This window comes from Lampris incognitus, chromosome 2, assembly GCF_029633865.1.
Source record: "Lampris incognitus isolate fLamInc1 chromosome 2, fLamInc1.hap2, whole genome shotgun sequence".
NCBI lineage: Eukaryota > Metazoa > Chordata > Actinopteri > Lampriformes > Lampridae > Lampris > Lampris incognitus.
In genome coordinates this window covers 677,889-697,367 of record NC_079212.1, presented here as the reverse complement: position 1 = coordinate 697,367, position 19,479 = coordinate 677,889, and the positions used below count along the sequence as shown (strand labels likewise).

Sequence of the window (19,479 nt, the reverse complement as noted above, 5' to 3'; positions counted from 1 at the left end):
ACCTCATCACATCCAGTTGCCCCACCACATGCTCCCTTGACCCGGTCCCCTCCCCTCTTCTTCAGTCTATAGCACCTGAACTCCTTCCCTTTCTAACCCACCTCATCAACACCTCCCTCCAGGCAGGATGCTTTCCATCACTTAACCCCTCTGACGTCAAAAATTAAGACTGGTTTCCCTTCTATCCTTTCTATCCAAAACTCTCGAACGTGCTGTCTTTAACCAACTTTCTTTGTACCTCCACCAGAACAATCTCCTGGACCCCAACCAGTCTGGGTTCAGGGTGGGTCACTCAGCAGAGATGGCCCTCCTTGCATTGACAGAATCGCTGCACTCTGCGAGAGCAAACTCTCTCTCCTCTGTCCTGATACTCCTGGACCTGTCAGCTGTGTTCGACACAGTGAACCACCAGACCCTCCTCTCTACCCTCGAGAGGCTGGGTGTCACGGGCTCTGCACTCTCAATGTTTGCAACCTACCTGACGGGTCGCTCCTACCAGGTGACATGGAGGGGATCTGTGTAGGAGCCTCACAGACTGACTACAGGCGTTCCACAGGGCTCGGTTCTGGGTCCTCTCCTGTTCTCCCTTTACACGACACCCCTGGGTTCTGTTATTCGCTCGCATGACTTCTCTTACCATTGTTATGCCGATGACACCCAGCTGATCTTGTCCTTTCCTCCCTCTGACACACAAGTAGAGACACGCATTGCTGCATGCTTGACTGACATCTCGGAGTGGATGGCGACACACCACCTGAAGCTCAATCCGGACAAGACAGAGCTGATGTTCCTCCCGGGGAAAGGTTGCCCACACTGAGACCTGGCCATTACCATTGACAACACCGTGGTGACGCCAACTCGGACTGCGAGGAATCTGGCTGTGATCCTGGACGGCCAACTGTCATTTGCTGCAAATGTTGCATTGGTTGTTCACTCTTGCAGATTTCTCCTCTATAACATCAGGATGATTCACCCATTCCTCACCAACGAGGCGGCACAGGTGCTAATCCAGGCTCTGGTCATCTCCCGGCTGGACTACGGCAACTCCCTCCTTGCTGGTGCGTCGGCCATCAGACCTCTGGAGCTTGTTCAGAAAGCTGCAGCTCGTCTGGTGTTCAACCGCCCTAAGTTCTTTCACACAACTCCCCTTCTCATGTCCCTACACTGGCTTCCAGTAGCTGCTCGCATCTAGTTTAAGACTCTGGTGCTAGCCTACAGGGCAGTGAAAGGAACAGCTCCTTCCTATCTCCAGGCCATGGTCAAGCCCTACACCCCCACCGGACCACTTCGCTCTGCTGCCTCGGGACGCCTGGTTGCCCCGTCGCTCAGAGGCCCCTGCTGCCGATCGACCCGGTCACGGCTCTGTTCTGTCCTGGCCCCACAGCGGTGGAATGAACTCCCCACTGATGTCAGGACAGCGAAGTTGCTGTCCATCTTTTGGCGCAGGTTGAAAACTCACCTCTTCAAGAACTACTATCCTTTTAGTTGTTCTTAGCCCTGATTGTATTCACTCATTTAAAAAACAAAACAAAGAAATATTTCTTGCGGTTTAACTTTAGCACTGGTTTTGCTCTTAGATGCTTGTTTAGATGCACTTATGACCTCTGATGACTAGTAGTTGTCCTGATTTCCTACGTTAAATGATGCACTTATTGTAAGTCGCTTTGGATAAAAGCGTCGGCTAAATGACTGTAATGTAATACATTTAAGTCCTTTTTTCTCACTAGCTCTCTGTCTTTCATTCTCTCATGCCTGCTTTCTCTCTTTTTATTTGCACTCTAACCTCTATGTAGAGTTCAACCTTTTCTGAATAATCTGGACTTTACCACAGGGTGTGTTTGATATCTACCTCTGCAGAGTTCTGGTGATCATGTGCCATTGCCCCACCTCCCCTGTCTCTCTCTAGATCCTAGTGGGAGGTCTGGAATATTCTCCAGGTATGCTCCATATTTACTCCGACAGCGCCTTGACCCTGCCAGCTATCATCGGTATCGGTGCGGGCGGTGGGGTGTTGCTGATTGCCATCATTGCCGTGCTGATCGCCTATAAGAGGAAGACCCGTGATGCAGACCGCACACTCAAACGCCTGCAGCTTCAGATGGACAACTTGGAGAGCCGTGTGGCATTGGAGTGCAAGGAGGGTATGCTGAATTAAACACAGACCCGGATACAGTTCATTTAATTTTTCTCTCCTCTCTTATTCCATTCCAATAGAAGCACATCACGGTTAGCAGTAAATCTACCATCAGAACTACCAGTAGAACTACACATAGAATACCACTAGAGCCACTATCAGAATTCCAGACAAACTATCAGAAGGACTACCAGTAGAGCTACCAGTAGCAGTACCAGCAGAACTTCCAGTTAAACTACTAGTAAGACTACCAGTACAACTACCACTAGAACTTTCAGTAGAACTTCCAGCAGAATTACTAGTAGAATTACCAGCAGGCCTTTCAGTCGAGCTACCTGTAGGACAACCAGTAGAACGTCCAGTCAAATTACCACAAGAACTACCATCAGTACTTCCAATCAAACCATCAGAAAGACTACCTGCAGAACTACCAATAGAGCTACCAGCAGAACTGCCAGTCAAACTACCAGTAGGACTACCAATAGAACTACAGGTAGAACAACCTGTAGAACTCCCGGGGCTCATTTACTGAGAATAAGTTAAGTTCTTTAATTAAGGAGGATGTTGTGCCTGTTGAAGCAAAGGAGCGCTAAAGGAGATGTATATGTTGGGTGGCTACATCGGGTGCCCGTTATTTGTTGAATGTTAAGGAGTCGGTTCATGCTAGTTGACTGTCTCATTTGACAGGCGGGCAGAGGAGCCAATCAACACATTAGCTGCTTAGTAATATCACATCTCAAACACAGTCGCATGTCGGAAGGTCCTACTTGATGTTTCCAATTCCCCATTACTGTGCGGAGCTTGAAAACAATTTTTTTTTAATGGCTACACAACATACAGGCTAAATGGTACTGCTAATTTATATCCAGCTGCTAACTAAGCTAACACTAATGTCTGAGCCGTGTGGTTACACAGCAGTGTCTAATAGAGTAACAGGATCCTTAAACATTTATGATGGACGACTTTTCTGTAACTGGTGTGTAAACTTAATTAAAAGACAGCTTTTAAATGTTCAAACATTTCTGGTGAAAAATTCGACTTGGTGGGAAATTTCATGGTTCAAAGATTCCGTGTAAGTGCCATCAGTACTGATGAGTAATGTAGTCCATTGAAGTCCACACTGTGGACTATGTTGACAGAGAAAATGGTTTTGTCTTGCTCAGTCTTTCCCAAAGCACCTACATGTACCAGAATGCATTGCTGCACACTAGCTTCTGTATCGTCATCCATAAAATCCTCCACACTAGTCCAGTCAAGTCAATTGTATTTGTATAGTCCATTATCACAAATGACAAATTTGCCTCAGGGGGCTTTACAGCAACACAACATCCTCTCCTTAGACCCTCTCATCAGATAAGAAACACCTCCCTAAAAAACCTTTAACAGGGAGAAAAAAACAGGAAGAAACCTCAGGGAGAGCAACAGAGGAGGACCTCTCTCCCAAGACAGACAACGTGCAATGAGGTTGTGTATACACAGTTTACACAATTCAGAGTCAGTTACCACAGTGAAAGGAGCCAAGATTTCAGGCAGCTGCTGACCAAATGCAGCTACAGTAGAGGGACCAATGTGGCGAGTGGCAATTACATCTGTGCTGACATTAACTGGACAGGCCAATAAAGCTTCAAATTTGAAGAGAAAATGATCTGACACAGCAGATGTGGTTGGTAAGACATTCAGACCAGAAACAGCTATTCCTTTAGATAAAACCAAATCAAGGGTGTTACCACTGCAATGAGTTGACTCTTGAACAAACTGAGTGAACCCAAAAGTATCAACTAGTGCCAGAAAGGCTTTACTTAGAGGATCAGCAGCCTTATTCAGATGAATATTGAAATCACCAAGAATTAGAATCTCATCAGAGTGAGTAACAAGGCCTGAGACAAACTCTCCAAATTTTTCACGACATAGTAAGTGCCAGGAGGGCAATAGAGTATCACAATCTGGACTGAGCTGAGTCTATTCGACCAAGTCTATTGGACCAAGAACAAGAGCCTCAAAAGACTGGAATTTATATTCAAGTCTAGAAATCAAATTGAAAATAGATTTATATATTAAGGTGACACCCCCACCTTCTTTATTTGCCTGAGCTACATGGGCATAAGTATAGTCAGGTGGGGAAGCTTCATTTAAGGGAAGGAAAACATTTGGTTTCAGCCATGTTTCACATAACCCAATCATATCAAAACTATGTTCAAGCATCAAAGAAGGTTGAATCAGTTCATGTGGACACAATGTTTACTGACAGAAACGTTTCATCACTCAACTAAGTGACCTCTGCAGTCTAAACTGACTGCAGGTATCCCACCCTTATAAACAATACAGTGCAATACAATGCCTAACGACCAAAACCAACCACCAGTTTCATATGCAAACATGGGTGTGATCATTGATCATTTGTACTATTCACAGAGGATTAGGGATTGTTACAATCACAGCATTGTAAGATGGTGACAGATGTCTGTGAATGTTCTCATTCATCCAGGTCATGGTTATCCAAAGGAGTTGAGTCGAGTGCAACTGGGCTTGGTATATATCCATGAAGACATTTCACCTCTCATCCAAGAGGCGTCCTCAGTTCATGCCTTTCTGATTAGACCAAGCTAGTCTGATTGGCTGGTGATGAGACTCAGAATTTATGGTCTTTGGAGTCATTGTCAGAGCTATAGATGTCCATGTCTCTTTGTGTTCCGATGTTTACCAACGCCCATCGCTAACAAAGCCATAGGTATGAGTGGCTCTTTTGTGTACCAATGTTTGGCCGCGAAACACCTCACCATATCCAAAACTCCATTGACTTCGTGGACAAGGTCCAAGGCGTAAAACTGGAACTGGATGAAACCATGGTATCCTACGACGTGGCCTCGTTATTCACCTGCATCCCAACCATGGATGCTTTGGAAACTGTGAGGCAGCGTTTGCTATGGGACGACACCCACCACAATAGGACCAACTTCAGCCCAGACCAGATTTTCCAACTACTGGACCTTTGCCTGAACACTACATATTTCCAATTCAGGGGCCAGTTTTACAGACAGAAACACGGCTGTGCAATGGGCTCACCAGTATCGCCCATTGTGGCCAACTTATATATGGAAGAGGTAGAACACAGGGCCCTGAACTCCTTCAGAGGAACACCTCCGAGCCACTGGTTCAGATATGTGGACGACACATGGGTCAAAATTCAAACACAAGAGGTGCAAGCGTTTACCAAACACATCAACTCAGTGGACAAGAACATTAAGTTCACAAGGGAAGATGTAAAGAACAACAGTTTGCCCTTCTTGGACTGTGATGTCCACACTGGGGAAGACAGGAGCCTCCACATTGGGGTTTACAGGAAACCTACACACACAGACCAATATCTACTTTTCGACTCACACCACGCTCTGGAACACAAACTGAGCATCATCAGAACTTTGCAACACAGAGCTGACAATGTGCCCAGCAGCACTCAGGCCCAACGAGAAGAACACAAACACCTGAGGGGAGCTTTAAAAACCTGCGGCTACCCCAGTTGGACCTTTGTGAAAACTGCAACACGTTCCAAAAAAGACCAACCAGGTGAGCAACGAGGAGAAAAGGAACAGAAGGAAGAGCACCGGTATACTTCAAACCCAGCAACACAGTCCAACAAAGACTGGTTCATCCCAAAGACCGTGTACCACACACCCGGAAAAGCAGTCTGGTGTATGCTGTACAATGCAATGAGGATTGCTCTGACCGATACATAGGAGAAACCAAACAACCACTACACAAACGGATGAGCCAACACAGAAGGCCAAACTCCTCAGGACAAGACTCAGCAGTCTATCTACACCTAAACGAGAAGACACACTCCTTCGAGGACAGCAATGTACACATTTTGGACAGAGAAGATAGATGGTTTGAAAGAGGGGTGAAGGACGCCATCTATGTGAAACTGGAAAAACCATCCCTCAACAGAGGAGGAGGTCTGCGACACCACCTATTTCCCACTTACAATGCCGTCCTTTCATCTCTACCCAGGAGACTCAAGAAGCCTAGCCTCCAAGAACAACAGTCGGTCACTAACGGCTCCAACGACTCTCATGACCACTGAATAATGAAGTCGAAACTAACACCCCCAACGACCATCGCTGCTAAACAAATGCAAATCAATAGCTCCGATAACAACGGGCGTGGCTGGACATCGGAGCACAGGCAAACCATGCATATCAACAGCTCCGTTAACGACAGGTGCGGCCATAACATCGGTACACAAAAGAGCCACTCATATCTATGGCTCTATTAGCGACGGGCATTGGTAAACATCGGATCACAAAGAGCCATGCATATCAATAGCTCTGACAACGACTCCTAGAGGATAAATACTGAGTCTCATCACCAGCCAGTCAGACTAGCTTGGTCTAGTCAGAAAGGCACGAACTGAGGAAGCCTCTTGGATGAGAGGCGAAACGTCTTGACGGATATATACCAAGTCCAGTTGCACTTGATTCAGCACCTTTGGATGGTGAGAGATGTATAACAACCGAAACCAACGACCAGTTTCATGATCAAATATGGGTGTGCCCATTAACTAGAGTTTTGATGGCCATGTGTACTATTCACAGAGTGTTGGGGAGTAGTTGCAATCACAGCATTGTAAGATGGTGACAGATTTACTCTTAGCCCCCCCCCCCGTTCAGGGATGGTCATTCTCTCAACATAGATGGCTTGACTCCCCATTCAAACCAGTATTCCTCCCTGTCAAGGATGTGCACATGCTCATTCCTGAAAGAGTGGCCACTGGCCTGTAGATGGGTGTAGACTGTGGAGCCCTGGTCTGTAGATGGGTGTAGACTGGAGTCTTGGCCTGTAGATGTAGGCTGTATGTAGTTTTTCCAGCCACCAAATTACATCACGATATGTTACTTGGCGGTCCAAAAAAACTGTTTCACTGCCCCCAGAGTTGCAGACATGATCACAAACAGCTGCAGGTGTTTCTCATGTGCTGTCCCCGTCTCAGATACAAATAAGGTTGAAAATTTATTAATTTTCCCTCGAAAAATAATCAGTAACAGAATTAAGCAATAATTTGTGTTTGTGTTTTTGTGTGTGTGTGTGTGTGTGTGTGTGTGTGTGTGTGTGTGTGTGTGTGTGTGTGTGTGTGTGTGTGTGTGTGTGTGTGTGTGTGTGTGTGTGTAGCCTTTGCAGAGCTGCAGACTGACATCCAGGAATTGACCAATGACATGGATGGAGTGAAGATTCCCTTCCTGGAGTATCGGACGTACACCATGAGAGTCATGTTCCCTGGAATAGAAGAACACCCCGTCCTCAAAGAGCTGGATGTACGACGCACGCGCGCACACACACACACACACACACACACACACACACACACACACGCACACACAAACAATTAAATACATTCAGAGATAGACAAAGAAAAACAGAAAATAGCACAATTAACATTTTTAGAAAGTCTGTCTCTCCCTATTTCACCCCCATCTCTCCTTCAGGCTAAAGGAGAAAGGACTCTAACTCACTCTCTCTGTTATGTGTCTGTCCTCTGCAAATGTGGAAAATAATCTGACTAGTGTTATCCTTATATTTTATCCTTAAATTTACAAGAGCTAATCATTTTGTCAAAGGAGTCAAAAATGCTTTGTAAGAATAAGGGAATCAACTGAAACCAAGATATTTTGGCAAAACATTCATTTTAACAAATTAATCTTCCCAATTAAAGAGAGAGGCAGATTATTCTATCTCTGAAAACCATACTTCACTTTGGTTATGAGCGAGGTAAATTTGGCAGATAAAAAACCTGAGAATGTACGTGTCACATTGATACCAGTAAAACTTAAATCCAGAATGAGTGATCTTCAAGAGACAGTCAGTTTGCTGAAGTTGCAAACCTACTGCGTTAATGGGGTAACATTCACTCTTTGAAAGATTTAGTTTATATCCTGAAAAAGACCTGAAAGTATCCATAATAGACAGAATACCCAGAAGACAAGAAGCAGGGTCAGTCACATACAGCATCAAGTCGTCTGCGTACAAAGATCATCAATATTCAACACCGTTATGAATAGCACCTTTAAAACAAGTGGAGGACCTTCATGAGATGGCCTGTGGTTCAACAGCCAGGGTGAAGAGAGATTGCAATAAAGGGCATCCTTTACTTGTCCTATGTTCTAGTGCAAAGTATTCAGAATGAATATCATTTGTTTCAACACTAGCTTGTGGCGATGTGTATAGTAATCTCACCCAACTAACAAATGTATCTCCAAAGCCAAATTTCTTTAATATTGCAAATAGGTACTCCCAATCTACCCTATCAAATAGGTACTCCCATCTACCCTATCAAACGTCTTCTCAGTATCCCATGAGATGACAATCTCAGGTAAATTATCAGAATGTGCTAAATGAATATATGTAAAGAGTCTACTACTACTACTTTTGGCTGTTCCCGTTAAGGGTCGCCACAGCGGATCATCCGTTTCCATTTCTTCCTGTCTTCTGCATCATCCTCTTGTCACACCAGCCACCTGCATGTCTTCCCTCATCACATTCATAAACCTCCTCTTTGGCCTTCCTCTTTTTCTCTTCCCACAACACAACCATCTTGTAAACCTTCCCTTTAACTCTTGCTGGTACCCGTCTGTCACAAATCACTCGACACTCTTCTCCACCCACTCCAGCCTGCCTGCACTCTCTTCTTCACCTCTCTCCTGCACTCCCCGTTACTTTGGACAGTTGACCCCAAGTATTTAAACTCATATGCCTTCATCACCTCCACTCCTTGCATCCTGACCATTCCACTGCCCTTCCTCTCATTCACGCATAGGTATTCCGTCTTGCTCCTACTGACTTTCATTCCTCTTCTCTCCAGTACATACCTCCACCTGCACCCTACTCTCGCTACAGATCACAATGTCATCCGTGAACATCATCGTCCATGGAGACTCCTGCCTGATCTTGTCCATCAACCTGTTCATCACCATTGCAAACAAGAAAAGGCTGAGTCGATCCTTGATGTAATCCCACCTCCACCTTGAACCCATCTGTCATTCCAACCGCACACCTCACTACTGTCACACTTCCCTCATACATTTCATCTCCTTCTTAAAACTATGGCCTAAGTCATATTTTCAAGTTTTTTCAAAAAACAGAATAAACTGAAACTGAAACAAAATTTGTCAGTTTATTCTGTTTTTGGAAAAACTTTAAAATATGACTTAGGCCATTGTTTTAAGAAGGTGACAATATCCTGCACCACTCCTACATACTTCTCTGCAACTCCCAACTCCCTCATACAATACCACACCTCCTCTCTTGGCACCCTGTCAACTCCTTCTGGCCTTGCCTATACTTCTCCATCAACATTCTCAAAGCAAACATCACATCTGTGGTGCTCTTTCCTGGCATGAAACCATACTGCTGCTCGCTGATCATCACCTCTCCTCTTAACCTAGCTTCTATTACTCTTTCCCATATCTTCATGCTGTGGCTGATCAACTTTATACCTCTGTAGTTGTTACAGTTCTGCACATCACCCTTATTCTTGAAAATCGGTACCAGTATGCTTCTTCTCCTCTCCTTAGGCATCCTCTCACTTTCCAAGATTGTGTTAAACAATCTAGTTAAAAACTCCACTGCCATCTCTCCTAAACATCTCCATGCCTCCACAGGTATGTCATCAGGACCAACTGCCTTTCCACTCTTCATCCTCTTCATAGCTGCCCTCACTTCTTCCTTGCTAATCCACTGAACTTCCTGATTCTCTATCCCTACATCATCCAACCATCTCTCTCTCTCATTTTCTTCATTCATCAGCCTCTCAAAGTGCTCCTTCCACCTTCTCAGCACACTCCTCGCTTTCAGTGTTGAGTCTTCGCTTTTGCAAAAGGCTCACCCGATTCTTTGATTCAGGTCGACATAGGCAAATAAGAAGTCAGACGACTTCTTGCTGGTTCGTGTCGTTTTATTGGCACATAACAAATAGCTCACAGGTAATGTAGCAGCGCTGGAGACATATGCCCTCGGTGCAACCGGGAGTCGTCTGCCAAATAGTGGAAGAACATAATCATATATACTAAAACAACAAGGCGTGGTGCTTTTCGGAGACAGGCGTGATCTTCTTCTTCTTGGTTTCCTTTCGTCACTGTCGGTCCCGTTTCCCTCATGTTGTCTTGCAGGTGTAGCACGTGTCTTAATCAGATTTATGTGCATAGCAATCCTGCTTCAAGGCCGTCCTAATGAGGTTGGTGTACACAGCGTTCCTACTCCCAGGCCCAGCTCCTTTAGTCCCCCTGTTGAGGTGATTTATCACCTCATATAATATTTTAAGTGTGGTACCTGGGTATCTATATCAGTATTCGGTCATTGGTTCTGCCCCAGGGTGGGATGTCCCCCAGGCATCCTTGCAAGGCACTGCTGTGGGTTTCTCAATGACCTGCGAGGCCTATGTGGATATATCGGTGCTAAATACAAGCAGCAAGCGTTTCTTCATTGCACACAGCAGAGATGTATATAAGTAATACAAAGTGTAGTTAACTGAGGGAGGCTAGGCCGTTTCTTCAAGCATAGAGCCATAAACGCAGAATGCATGCTTTATGGATCCTCTTTCAGACAGGGCTGTCCAGGGGGCTGTCTGGGTCATCCGAATCCAACTCGCTGAGGTTTGGATCCTCTAGGCCCCCTTCGTCTCATGGGGGATGGCCCATACCGAGCATCCCAGAATGGTAACTGTTGAGAGAGTGGTTATCCTCCCTAAAAGACCCTGTCTCGCCTTTTAACAGGCTTTCTCCGTCTGGGTTGAGAGGCCTGAGCAATTCTACTTCTGTCATCTGGTAGGGCAGGGGGAGGGATGTTACACTAGACTTCATGTGTTTGTCCATGCATCGAATGCATAATGCCTTGGACATAGGTATACAGAAACAAACTCCAATAATCAACACTAATATTATGAGCAATATGGGTCCGGCCAGAGAGGACAGCCAATTTCCCCATTTGCCGAACCATTTTGACATCCAGTTTCCAAATGGGTCATTTACTCCCGAATGTTCCTGGAGCTCGTCTGAGAGCATCTTTAGACCTGTTAATGCCCTGGTAAGTGTGCCATCAGGCGCGGTGTTATTTGGGATAAAAGTACAACGCTGAGATTCGAACATTGCACAGACACCTCCTTTTTCAGCCAGCAGGGCGTCCAACGCTAATTGATTCTGGTATGTAACCAGAGAGGTGGCCTGTAATTGACCGTGGATGGCTTCTAGGCCATCCCTTGTGTAATTGCTCAGTCGTTGAATATTAAAATGGATATAATTTATCCTTTCTACATTCTTAGCGGAGGTGGAGATTCCCGAGGTGAAGAAAGCTTCGAACCCGCTGGCTATAGGGTTTACTGGTTTGTATTCATCTATTGCATCTATATATATTGGGGTTTTATAATTGAATTCTCCCAGGAACTCCCGTTTAAATTTCTTGTTAACGGGAACCCTGACGTACAGTGGTGACTTAGGGTGGACAACCTCAGGTCCCATGATGGCTATTGGGCTGATGAGAGAGATGAGGGCGCATTGGCCTTCCCAGTTAGGTGATAGGTACCCGAATAATGCTCTCCCACCACAGAACCACCAAACATCTGTGCGTGCAACCGTTAGCTGGCTGCCATTATGCCAACTACTAACATTATGGGTTACTTGGCAATATTTGCTGTTTAGGGTTCCATATATAGCAGAGGACATGCTGCTGTTACGGCGATTCAGGCATGTGAGGTTATAGGGAATTATGACTGGGTTAAACATGGGGGCAATGGCTTCCCTAGGGGTGACCGTATAAATGGAGTCCAGGGGTAGACATTCTGAACTAGGGTTATCTTTTCCCATTATTTCGATCAAGCAGTCCTCATATGTTGAATTGGTGTCAATAGCGGTGGGAAGCATCAATAAGTTTGGTCTTGGTTCTGAGCACACCACACAGTTTGTTTTTTGAGCTAATTTTGCTGCCTCCCCCATCATATTAATCCACCTGTTTTCTTGGGCATAACCTGTTTCCACGGTCATAACTTTCCTAACGGAGATTTTGATAGTATCAAACGCGGATACCTCTTGGGTTTGATTGGGTAGGGCATTAGGGCTTGATGTGTTCATTTCAGAGGGTGGAGGTAACATGTTTATTCTAACCAGCCCCATGGGGTCTCTTCCTGCTACGTCCACTCCTATTATAACGTAGAAGAAACCTTCAGTAGTACCTCGGCAGCTGGTCCCCCTGGTTGGTGGTGGGAAGGGGTTTTGGTGTAACCCTCCTTTCCTAAGCAGGAGAGGGTTGTTCTTTTTTGGGTTTCCTCTATCTTGCAGCTGTCCCCTGACTAGGGCCGCCTTTAATTTCCCGTCTGAGGCTAATCGGGGTTGAGGTACATAGGAAGGACTCGTACTGTACCAAACATAAGCCCAAGTTGGGCACCACCAACCCGAAAGCCTATCGGGGTGTTGCCCCAGCATTACACAGAGGTATATATCATAGCCTCTCCACACCCGTGGATTTCCCCCGCAGTTAATTACATCACATAGGTCAAATTGGAAAGTGTAGCTTTTCCCTGTGGTATAACTTAGTTCTATTCCCCTGTAAATTGATAAACATTTGTCCCTTAGAGCTGTGTTGACTGCTCTTTTAGTTATGTGGTGGTGTAATTGGGTCAGGTTGGTATCGTTAGCGATATCAGTTAGTGGGGTTCCAGGTCTCTTAATATGAATTGACTCTAGGTTAGATCGTTCTCGTAAAGCCTGGGCCATTTTCCACCACAACGGTGGTCCTGTTATCATCAGTGAGAGACACCATAGGGTAATCAGTCCCTGGAGTCTGTCACATCCGAGTCGCCTAAATGGATTTCCCGCGTCATGTCTAGGTCTCGTCAAGGCTGTCATAGTCACTGTCGAGGTCCTTCAGGTTTTTCCTGATGTCAGTCAGTGTCCGCTCGGTCGGAGCGTCTGTCTTGCAGCACTGAGTCTTTTGCCACCAGTTGCTTAGTCTGCCTGTTTGCAACCAGACTTTCAGGGAGTAGTCAGTAGCTTGGGCCACTTGGAATGGGCCGAGCCAACGTGGTTCACTCCAATTTCTTCGGTGTTGTTTCCTCAACACTCATTCCCCTATTTCCACCGGTGGTGGGACGACGTCGTCTGGATCATGCAGAAGTGCTTCCTTTACCTGTGAGGACAAACACTTCACTGCTATGTTAAGCATTGTTACATAATCACCAATCTGTTCTCTTTGTCCTATAAGAGTGTGTCCGTCTGTGGTAGGGCAAGTGGTGAATGGACATGGCATTTTCCTACCCGTTAGCACCTCATGAGGGGTTAACCCAAGTGCTGCATTTGGTTGAGATCTCATATTGGACAGTACCAATGGTATGGCGTCTAGCCATTTCAGGCTTAGTTCGCTACATAATTTCCCCAATTGTTCCTTGATTGTCCTATTTGCTCTTTCCACCAGTCCCTGGGAGGCAGGGTGATAGACTGAGCCGTATTTGTGTTTGATCCCAAACATTTCCTCAACCTTCTGCAGGTCCTCACTTGTGAAGTGGGTACCATTATCTGATCTGATGGTTCTTGGCAACCCATATCTGGGCACGAGTTCTTTAACCAGCCATTTAACTACTTCCTGTGCTTTTTCCGTTTTGGTCGGGATTGCCTCTACCCAATGGGAGAACGTGTCCACTGCCACTAGGATGTATCTAAATCCTCTGACCCTGTTGTCTACACCCATGTCAGTACAATCTATGACTACATCTGACCATGAGTAGGATGGGACCGGGAAGCCCCCTTGTCCTGTTTTCAATGTCTGTTTGGGGTTGTACTACAAGCAAACCGCGCAGGTCTGTACAAAATATTTACACACATCCGTCATGTATGGATGCCACCATTGCTGTTCTATCAGAGCCCTGATTCTGATGTGCGATGTCCTGTTCGGCGTTACACTGAGCATTTGGCTAGTCATGAAACTGGTTATGGCATGATCTGAATGGATATATACATGTTGGCCATTGTTAAATGTGCTGTATGTTTTACTGCCGTGGCAATGGCGCAAATTCCTTTCACGCAAGTTGGTGCTCCCTTTTCTGTACCGTCCAATGAGGAACTCTAATACATCAAGACTCTCCTCCCTTCAGTGCCTTTCTGATACAGAACGGCACTGACGAACCCATGTTTTTCATGGACATCCCGATGGAATGGTTTGGAGTGGTCGGGACATGCAAGCGCAGAACATTCAAGCAGTTGTTGTTTGATTTCAATGAAAGCTTTTTCTGCTTCAAGGGTCCAATCTAATTTTGCTCTATAGTTCGTCGTACCTGCTGTCTTGATCAACAGTCGGAGAGGGAATACCGTTTCAGTGAACCCCGGGACAAAGTTTTTGCTGTAATTAATCAGTCCCAGGAAGCTCATCACCTGCTTTACAGTTCCCGGTTTTGGGTGTTGTAAAATGCTGGAGTAGTGTGACTCAGTGATGCCCAGTCCTCTATTACTCACTATCCGTCCCAGGAAGGTGACCCTGGGGCGCGTTAGCTGCAGTTTGTTCTGGGAGACGTTGAACTCTTGTTCCCCTAACTACATGAGCAGGTTGATGGAGGCCTCGGCTGTGGGTTTCTCCGTGGAACCTGCTATTAGGATGTCGTCCACGTACTGTAGTATGGCGATTTCAGGGGGTGTCTGTTAGCTCTTCAACAAGTTTCTCATTACTTGATTGAATAGTGAGGGGCTGTCATTCAATCCTTGTGGCAGCCTGGTGTAGGTGTACTGTCGACCTTCGTAGGAAAAAGCAAACAGTTTTTGACATTCCGTTGTGATAGGTACACAGAAGAATGCATTGGACAAATCTAAGGCCGTGAACCAGGTGTGTTTGGCTTCGATGTTGGCTAACATCGTGTATGGATTGGGCGTGTCGAACGCTGATATCGCCAGTTGTTGGTTAATGGTGCGGAGGTCATGTACAAGCTGGTAATTGGCCTTGCCTGGTTTCTCGACTGGGTTCAGGGGTGTCTTGAAAGGCGTATTGCATGGCTACAGCACTCCCGCATCAAGTAGGCCCTTGATTGTTCCTCGGATCCCCTCCATTTTCTCTATACTCAGGGGATATTGATGGACATTCACTACCTTATCTGTTTTTAGGGAGAGGTGTACTGGTTTGATTTTGGTGCAGAGCCCCACATCCATTGGGCCTGTTGACCATACTTGTTTTGGGACCGTTTTCAATAGATCTATTGCCAGTTTGGAGTCAGTGTTCTCTCTCCCGTGTGTTCGTTCAAGAACTCTGTCTTCCAGTTCGATCGGTGTTGAGGAGAGCTGTGATATTTTATACATATGGAGTTGTTTGTTGTATTGCAACAGGGGATTACATGTGGGCTCCCAGGTATCTGATTCCCTACCTCATTTTACCATGGGTCCCAAATTTTTTGCTTCTCCACCTCTTGCAACCGTCAATGTAACATGAGGCACCATTTCTGGTGCCAACATATAGAGTAGTTGCAACCCTTCTGGTAGGTCGACAGCTGCCGCTACCCCTTCTTTTCCGATATACGTATATGTCAGTGAGTGTTAACCAAGGTATACTGGAATGCTCAAGCTGAAGGACAGCCAGGTCCCATTCAAAACCGTATGCTGCCGCCTCCTCTTCTTCTTCTGGTAACATGTGGTAATTGAATGTGCAATGAGCAGGGTCTATTGGTGCTGCATATGGTCTGAGGCTTTCAATCCACTTTCGCCATTTGGAGAAGGCTATGTATAAGGGGTTGCTATGCGGGTGTCTTAGTCTTCCCAACCAGACCATGGCGGAGGCCGCAGGGTCGCAGTCAATTGTTCTCTGTACCATGCACCTAGTGATCTGTCCAGCCGGGAATATCACATCGGTATATGCCCATTTCACACCGTGGCCATCTTGGATTTTTAAAAAACCAAGCGGTGGGAACTTAGCCACGCCCCCTTCTTACTTCATTGAAAACACTGCTGGAAGCAACATGTCGTACTGCTGTGTACCATCCTGCAACTCCTATCAAAGAAGGGAAAGAGATAAATCTGTATATATATATATATATATATATATATATATTCACTAATCTTTCAGTAGTGGATAGCTCTGTTCTGACACATCATCTTGATAACAGGAAAATGTGTGGATTTATATTGCTTCCCACATGTATGACATATCCTCATGTGTCCAGTGAGGTTTGGGCGACTCTACCTGATCATGACTACGACGTGAAGCCCCTTTCTGTGGAAGACCAGCTTGACGCAGTAAAGAAACGCATCGCTTTCCTGGAGGACGAAAATAAAAAGCTGAAAAGTTAGCGTTTTGGTCTAGAACGCTTCCAGTGTGCGCCCAATCTGATCAGGTTTTACACTGGTTTTATGGATTACCACACCCTCAAAGCACTCTTCCTAGCTTTACAGCCTACTGCAGAGTCCATGGTGCGATGGACCCAAATGCAAAGGAACAGCCATAACCTAGAACACATTTCTGTATCTGGCTTCCATGCAGAGCATTTATCACTGATTGATCAGTTTTTCCTGTTCTTGTGCCGTGTGAGGCAGGGCTTTTTTGCTCTGGATTTATCTGTACGATTCAATGTGTCGCCGGCCACAGTCAGCAGGAACTGTACGATGTGGGCCAACTATTTGCTCTTTATGTTAGGGACCCTCCCAATATGGCCTAGTAGAGCAGCAGTAGACGAGCTAATGCCACCAGTATTCAGGGAATTCTACCCAAACACAAGAGTGATACTAGATGGCACAGAGCTCTGCATCGAGACAGCTAGTTCGAAGGTTTTGAACACCCTAATTGGGATCACTCCCTCAGGGTCAGTTAGCCTGGTAAGTAATCTATACACAGGATGTATTTCTGATAAGGAGATAACTAAGAGGTCAGGTGTTCTGGAACTCTTATGTCCCTTTCACACTTGAAAGTCCAAACCAAGGTCTGAACCAGAGTCTGGTTCTGGTGCTTTCACATCTGTTATTTTATAGTCATTAGGTTCAGGACTTTTGCTTTCATACCAGCGGACCTTGACTTGAACTTTTGGCTCGTTGTTGCCGCCAGGTGCGCTCGTTGTTGCCAGGTGCGCTCGTTGTTGCCAGGCGCGCTCGCTGTTGCTAGGTGTTACTGTTTGTGTTTGTTTTATCACTTCCTATGATTGATCCGAAAGTCCGAACCTTTGATTTCACATTAGACATTCATGAACCTTGGTCTGAACCGAGACTACCTCCTGAGCTTGGACCAAAGACCGAGTCTTTGATCCCTGTACCCTGGTCCAAGAGGTTTCACACCTGGCAATCTGGTTCGGACTTTTCTGGAAAGTCTGAAAGTCCGGACTAAACAACATAAGTGTGAAAGGGCCCTTAGAGTCAGGTGATGAGGTCATGGCTGATAAGGGCTTCCTTATCAAAGACCTGCTCGATGAAGTAGATGTAAAACTTGTCATCCCTGCATTTTTAGGCTCAAGTGGACAGTTTAGCTGTGATGAGCTCACAGACACACAGAGTATTGCTGGCTTGAGAATACACGTCGAACGGTCAATAAGATGCATAAAGGAGTACCACATTTTTGATGGAGTCATACCCCTTTCACTAAGTGGAACAGTCAACCAAATGTGGACTGTGTGTGCTCTCCTAACACATTTTCAGGGACCACTGTTTTAAACCTTTGTTAAATTCAGCTGACAAGAAAATAGTGCACACAAACCTTAGATAGATTGAAACATATTTAACTTCATTTCAGTACAGTCCCATTTTTTAGCCCACACCTTGAGATGAGCAATCACTATCTTAGTTTAGTAAACAATTGATGATTTGAGTTGGTAGCGAGTTCCAGTTTATTGCTACAACAGAATGACAGTTGACCGAACATATTTTAGTTTAAAATGAACCAAGTTTTGTTAAAGTTAAAGGACAAAGAATGAAAATATTGTAGATGGGACAATCTAATGTATAAATATTGAATGTACAGTATAAAAATGAAATGTATCTTGGTAACACTTTAGTATGGGGAACATAAAAAAACTTAATTACTAGTGAATTAGTAATGATCAAGATGTCACTTTAGTATGGGGAACATATTCTAAGTAACAAAAACTTAATTTAGAGTAATTTAACACTATTAACATTTGTAGTTTTGTGTTTTGTTATGTAAGAACAGACCATATTCATTAAGTGTTAGTAAGGGAGAATAACTCTTCTTGTGGTACTACCACCTTATAAAGTCCATACTAAGCAAAGCATATTGAGATGGTACTACTAATAAGCAATAATTCTGAGGTTATAGAGGGAAAACTCATATTAATGGCTTACTGGTTGTATAATAAGGCCATGCAGAATAAGGCATTAATGAGTACGTAATAATGACCAATTAAGAGCCAATATGTTGCTAATTTGCATGCTAATAAGCACCTAATTAATGGTGACTACGTTCCCCATACTAAAGTGTTACCCTTATTTTTTATTTTATTGTGATTAAACAGCTTCTTTGAATACAGCCCTGTGTGTGTGTGTCTCTCCTCACTGGCACAGGAGAGGCAGAAAGTACTCGAAAAAGAAAAGATCCAGCTTAGTTTTCATATTTTGGTAAATGACGGTAGGTGCTCGAGGTTGGTAGTCCAAACCATGTTTGCCGCTGGCCCCGGCTGCATTGATTTCCGATTGAGTAAGAAGGGGGCGTGGCTAAGTTCCCACCACTTGGTTTTTTTAAAATCCAAGATGGCCGCGGTGTGAAATGGGCATATAGTGGGTATTGCACACTGTGGTCGCGCCTATCTGGCCTAGGATATCCCTAGCCAGTAGATTAATAGGGCAGTTTTTAGCCATAAGGAATTGATGGGCAAATTGATGGTTTTTCCATTTGCATACGAGTGGGGCGGTAAAGGGGCACCTCTCAGTGTTGCCCAAGATCCAACGACCGAGGTATAGTCGTCTGATGGGGGGAAGTTTCCTGTAACCGTGCTATGCCGTGCACCGGTGTCAATCATGAATTCTACAGGCTTTCCATTCACTGAGATGGTGGCCATAGGTTCAGGAAACTCCTGGCTACCCCCGTTGGTTCCCGGCACCCCTATGGCATCATATTTGAATTTGGGGGGTTGTGTGGCCCCTGATAAGACGACGGTTGGCCCGAGTTGAAATTATATCCCCCTCTTTGTCCTCCCCTACCCCTATATTGGCTTCTGCCTCTTCCTCTTGGCATTCCCTGATTGTGACCATATTGTCTTTGCCCGTATTGTTCTTGTTGTCCATGGGGCAGGGTATATTTGGGAGGTGGCCCTAAGCCATCTCCATAGGGGCAGTTCCTGGCCCAATGGTCAGGTGATCCGCACGTGAAGCACCCAGACCACTGCCACCCCCATA

The 19,479-nt window shown here is 45.3% G+C and overlaps 1 protein-coding gene across 1 annotated transcript in view; it reads left to right on the top strand.

Annotated features, from left to right (window-relative positions):
• LOC130107683 (plexin A3) overlaps positions 1-19,479 on the top strand; it is a 107,913-nt gene that overhangs the window by 20,535 nt on the left and 67,899 nt on the right. The window contains exons 5-7 of the mRNA XM_056274398.1: positions 1,907-2,141; positions 7,301-7,443; positions 10,101-10,112. Coding sequence (XP_056130373.1) covers positions 1,907-2,141; positions 7,301-7,443; positions 10,101-10,112 — 390 coding nt within the window. The remainder of the gene's footprint in view (positions 1-1,906; positions 2,142-7,300; positions 7,444-10,100; positions 10,113-19,479) is intronic.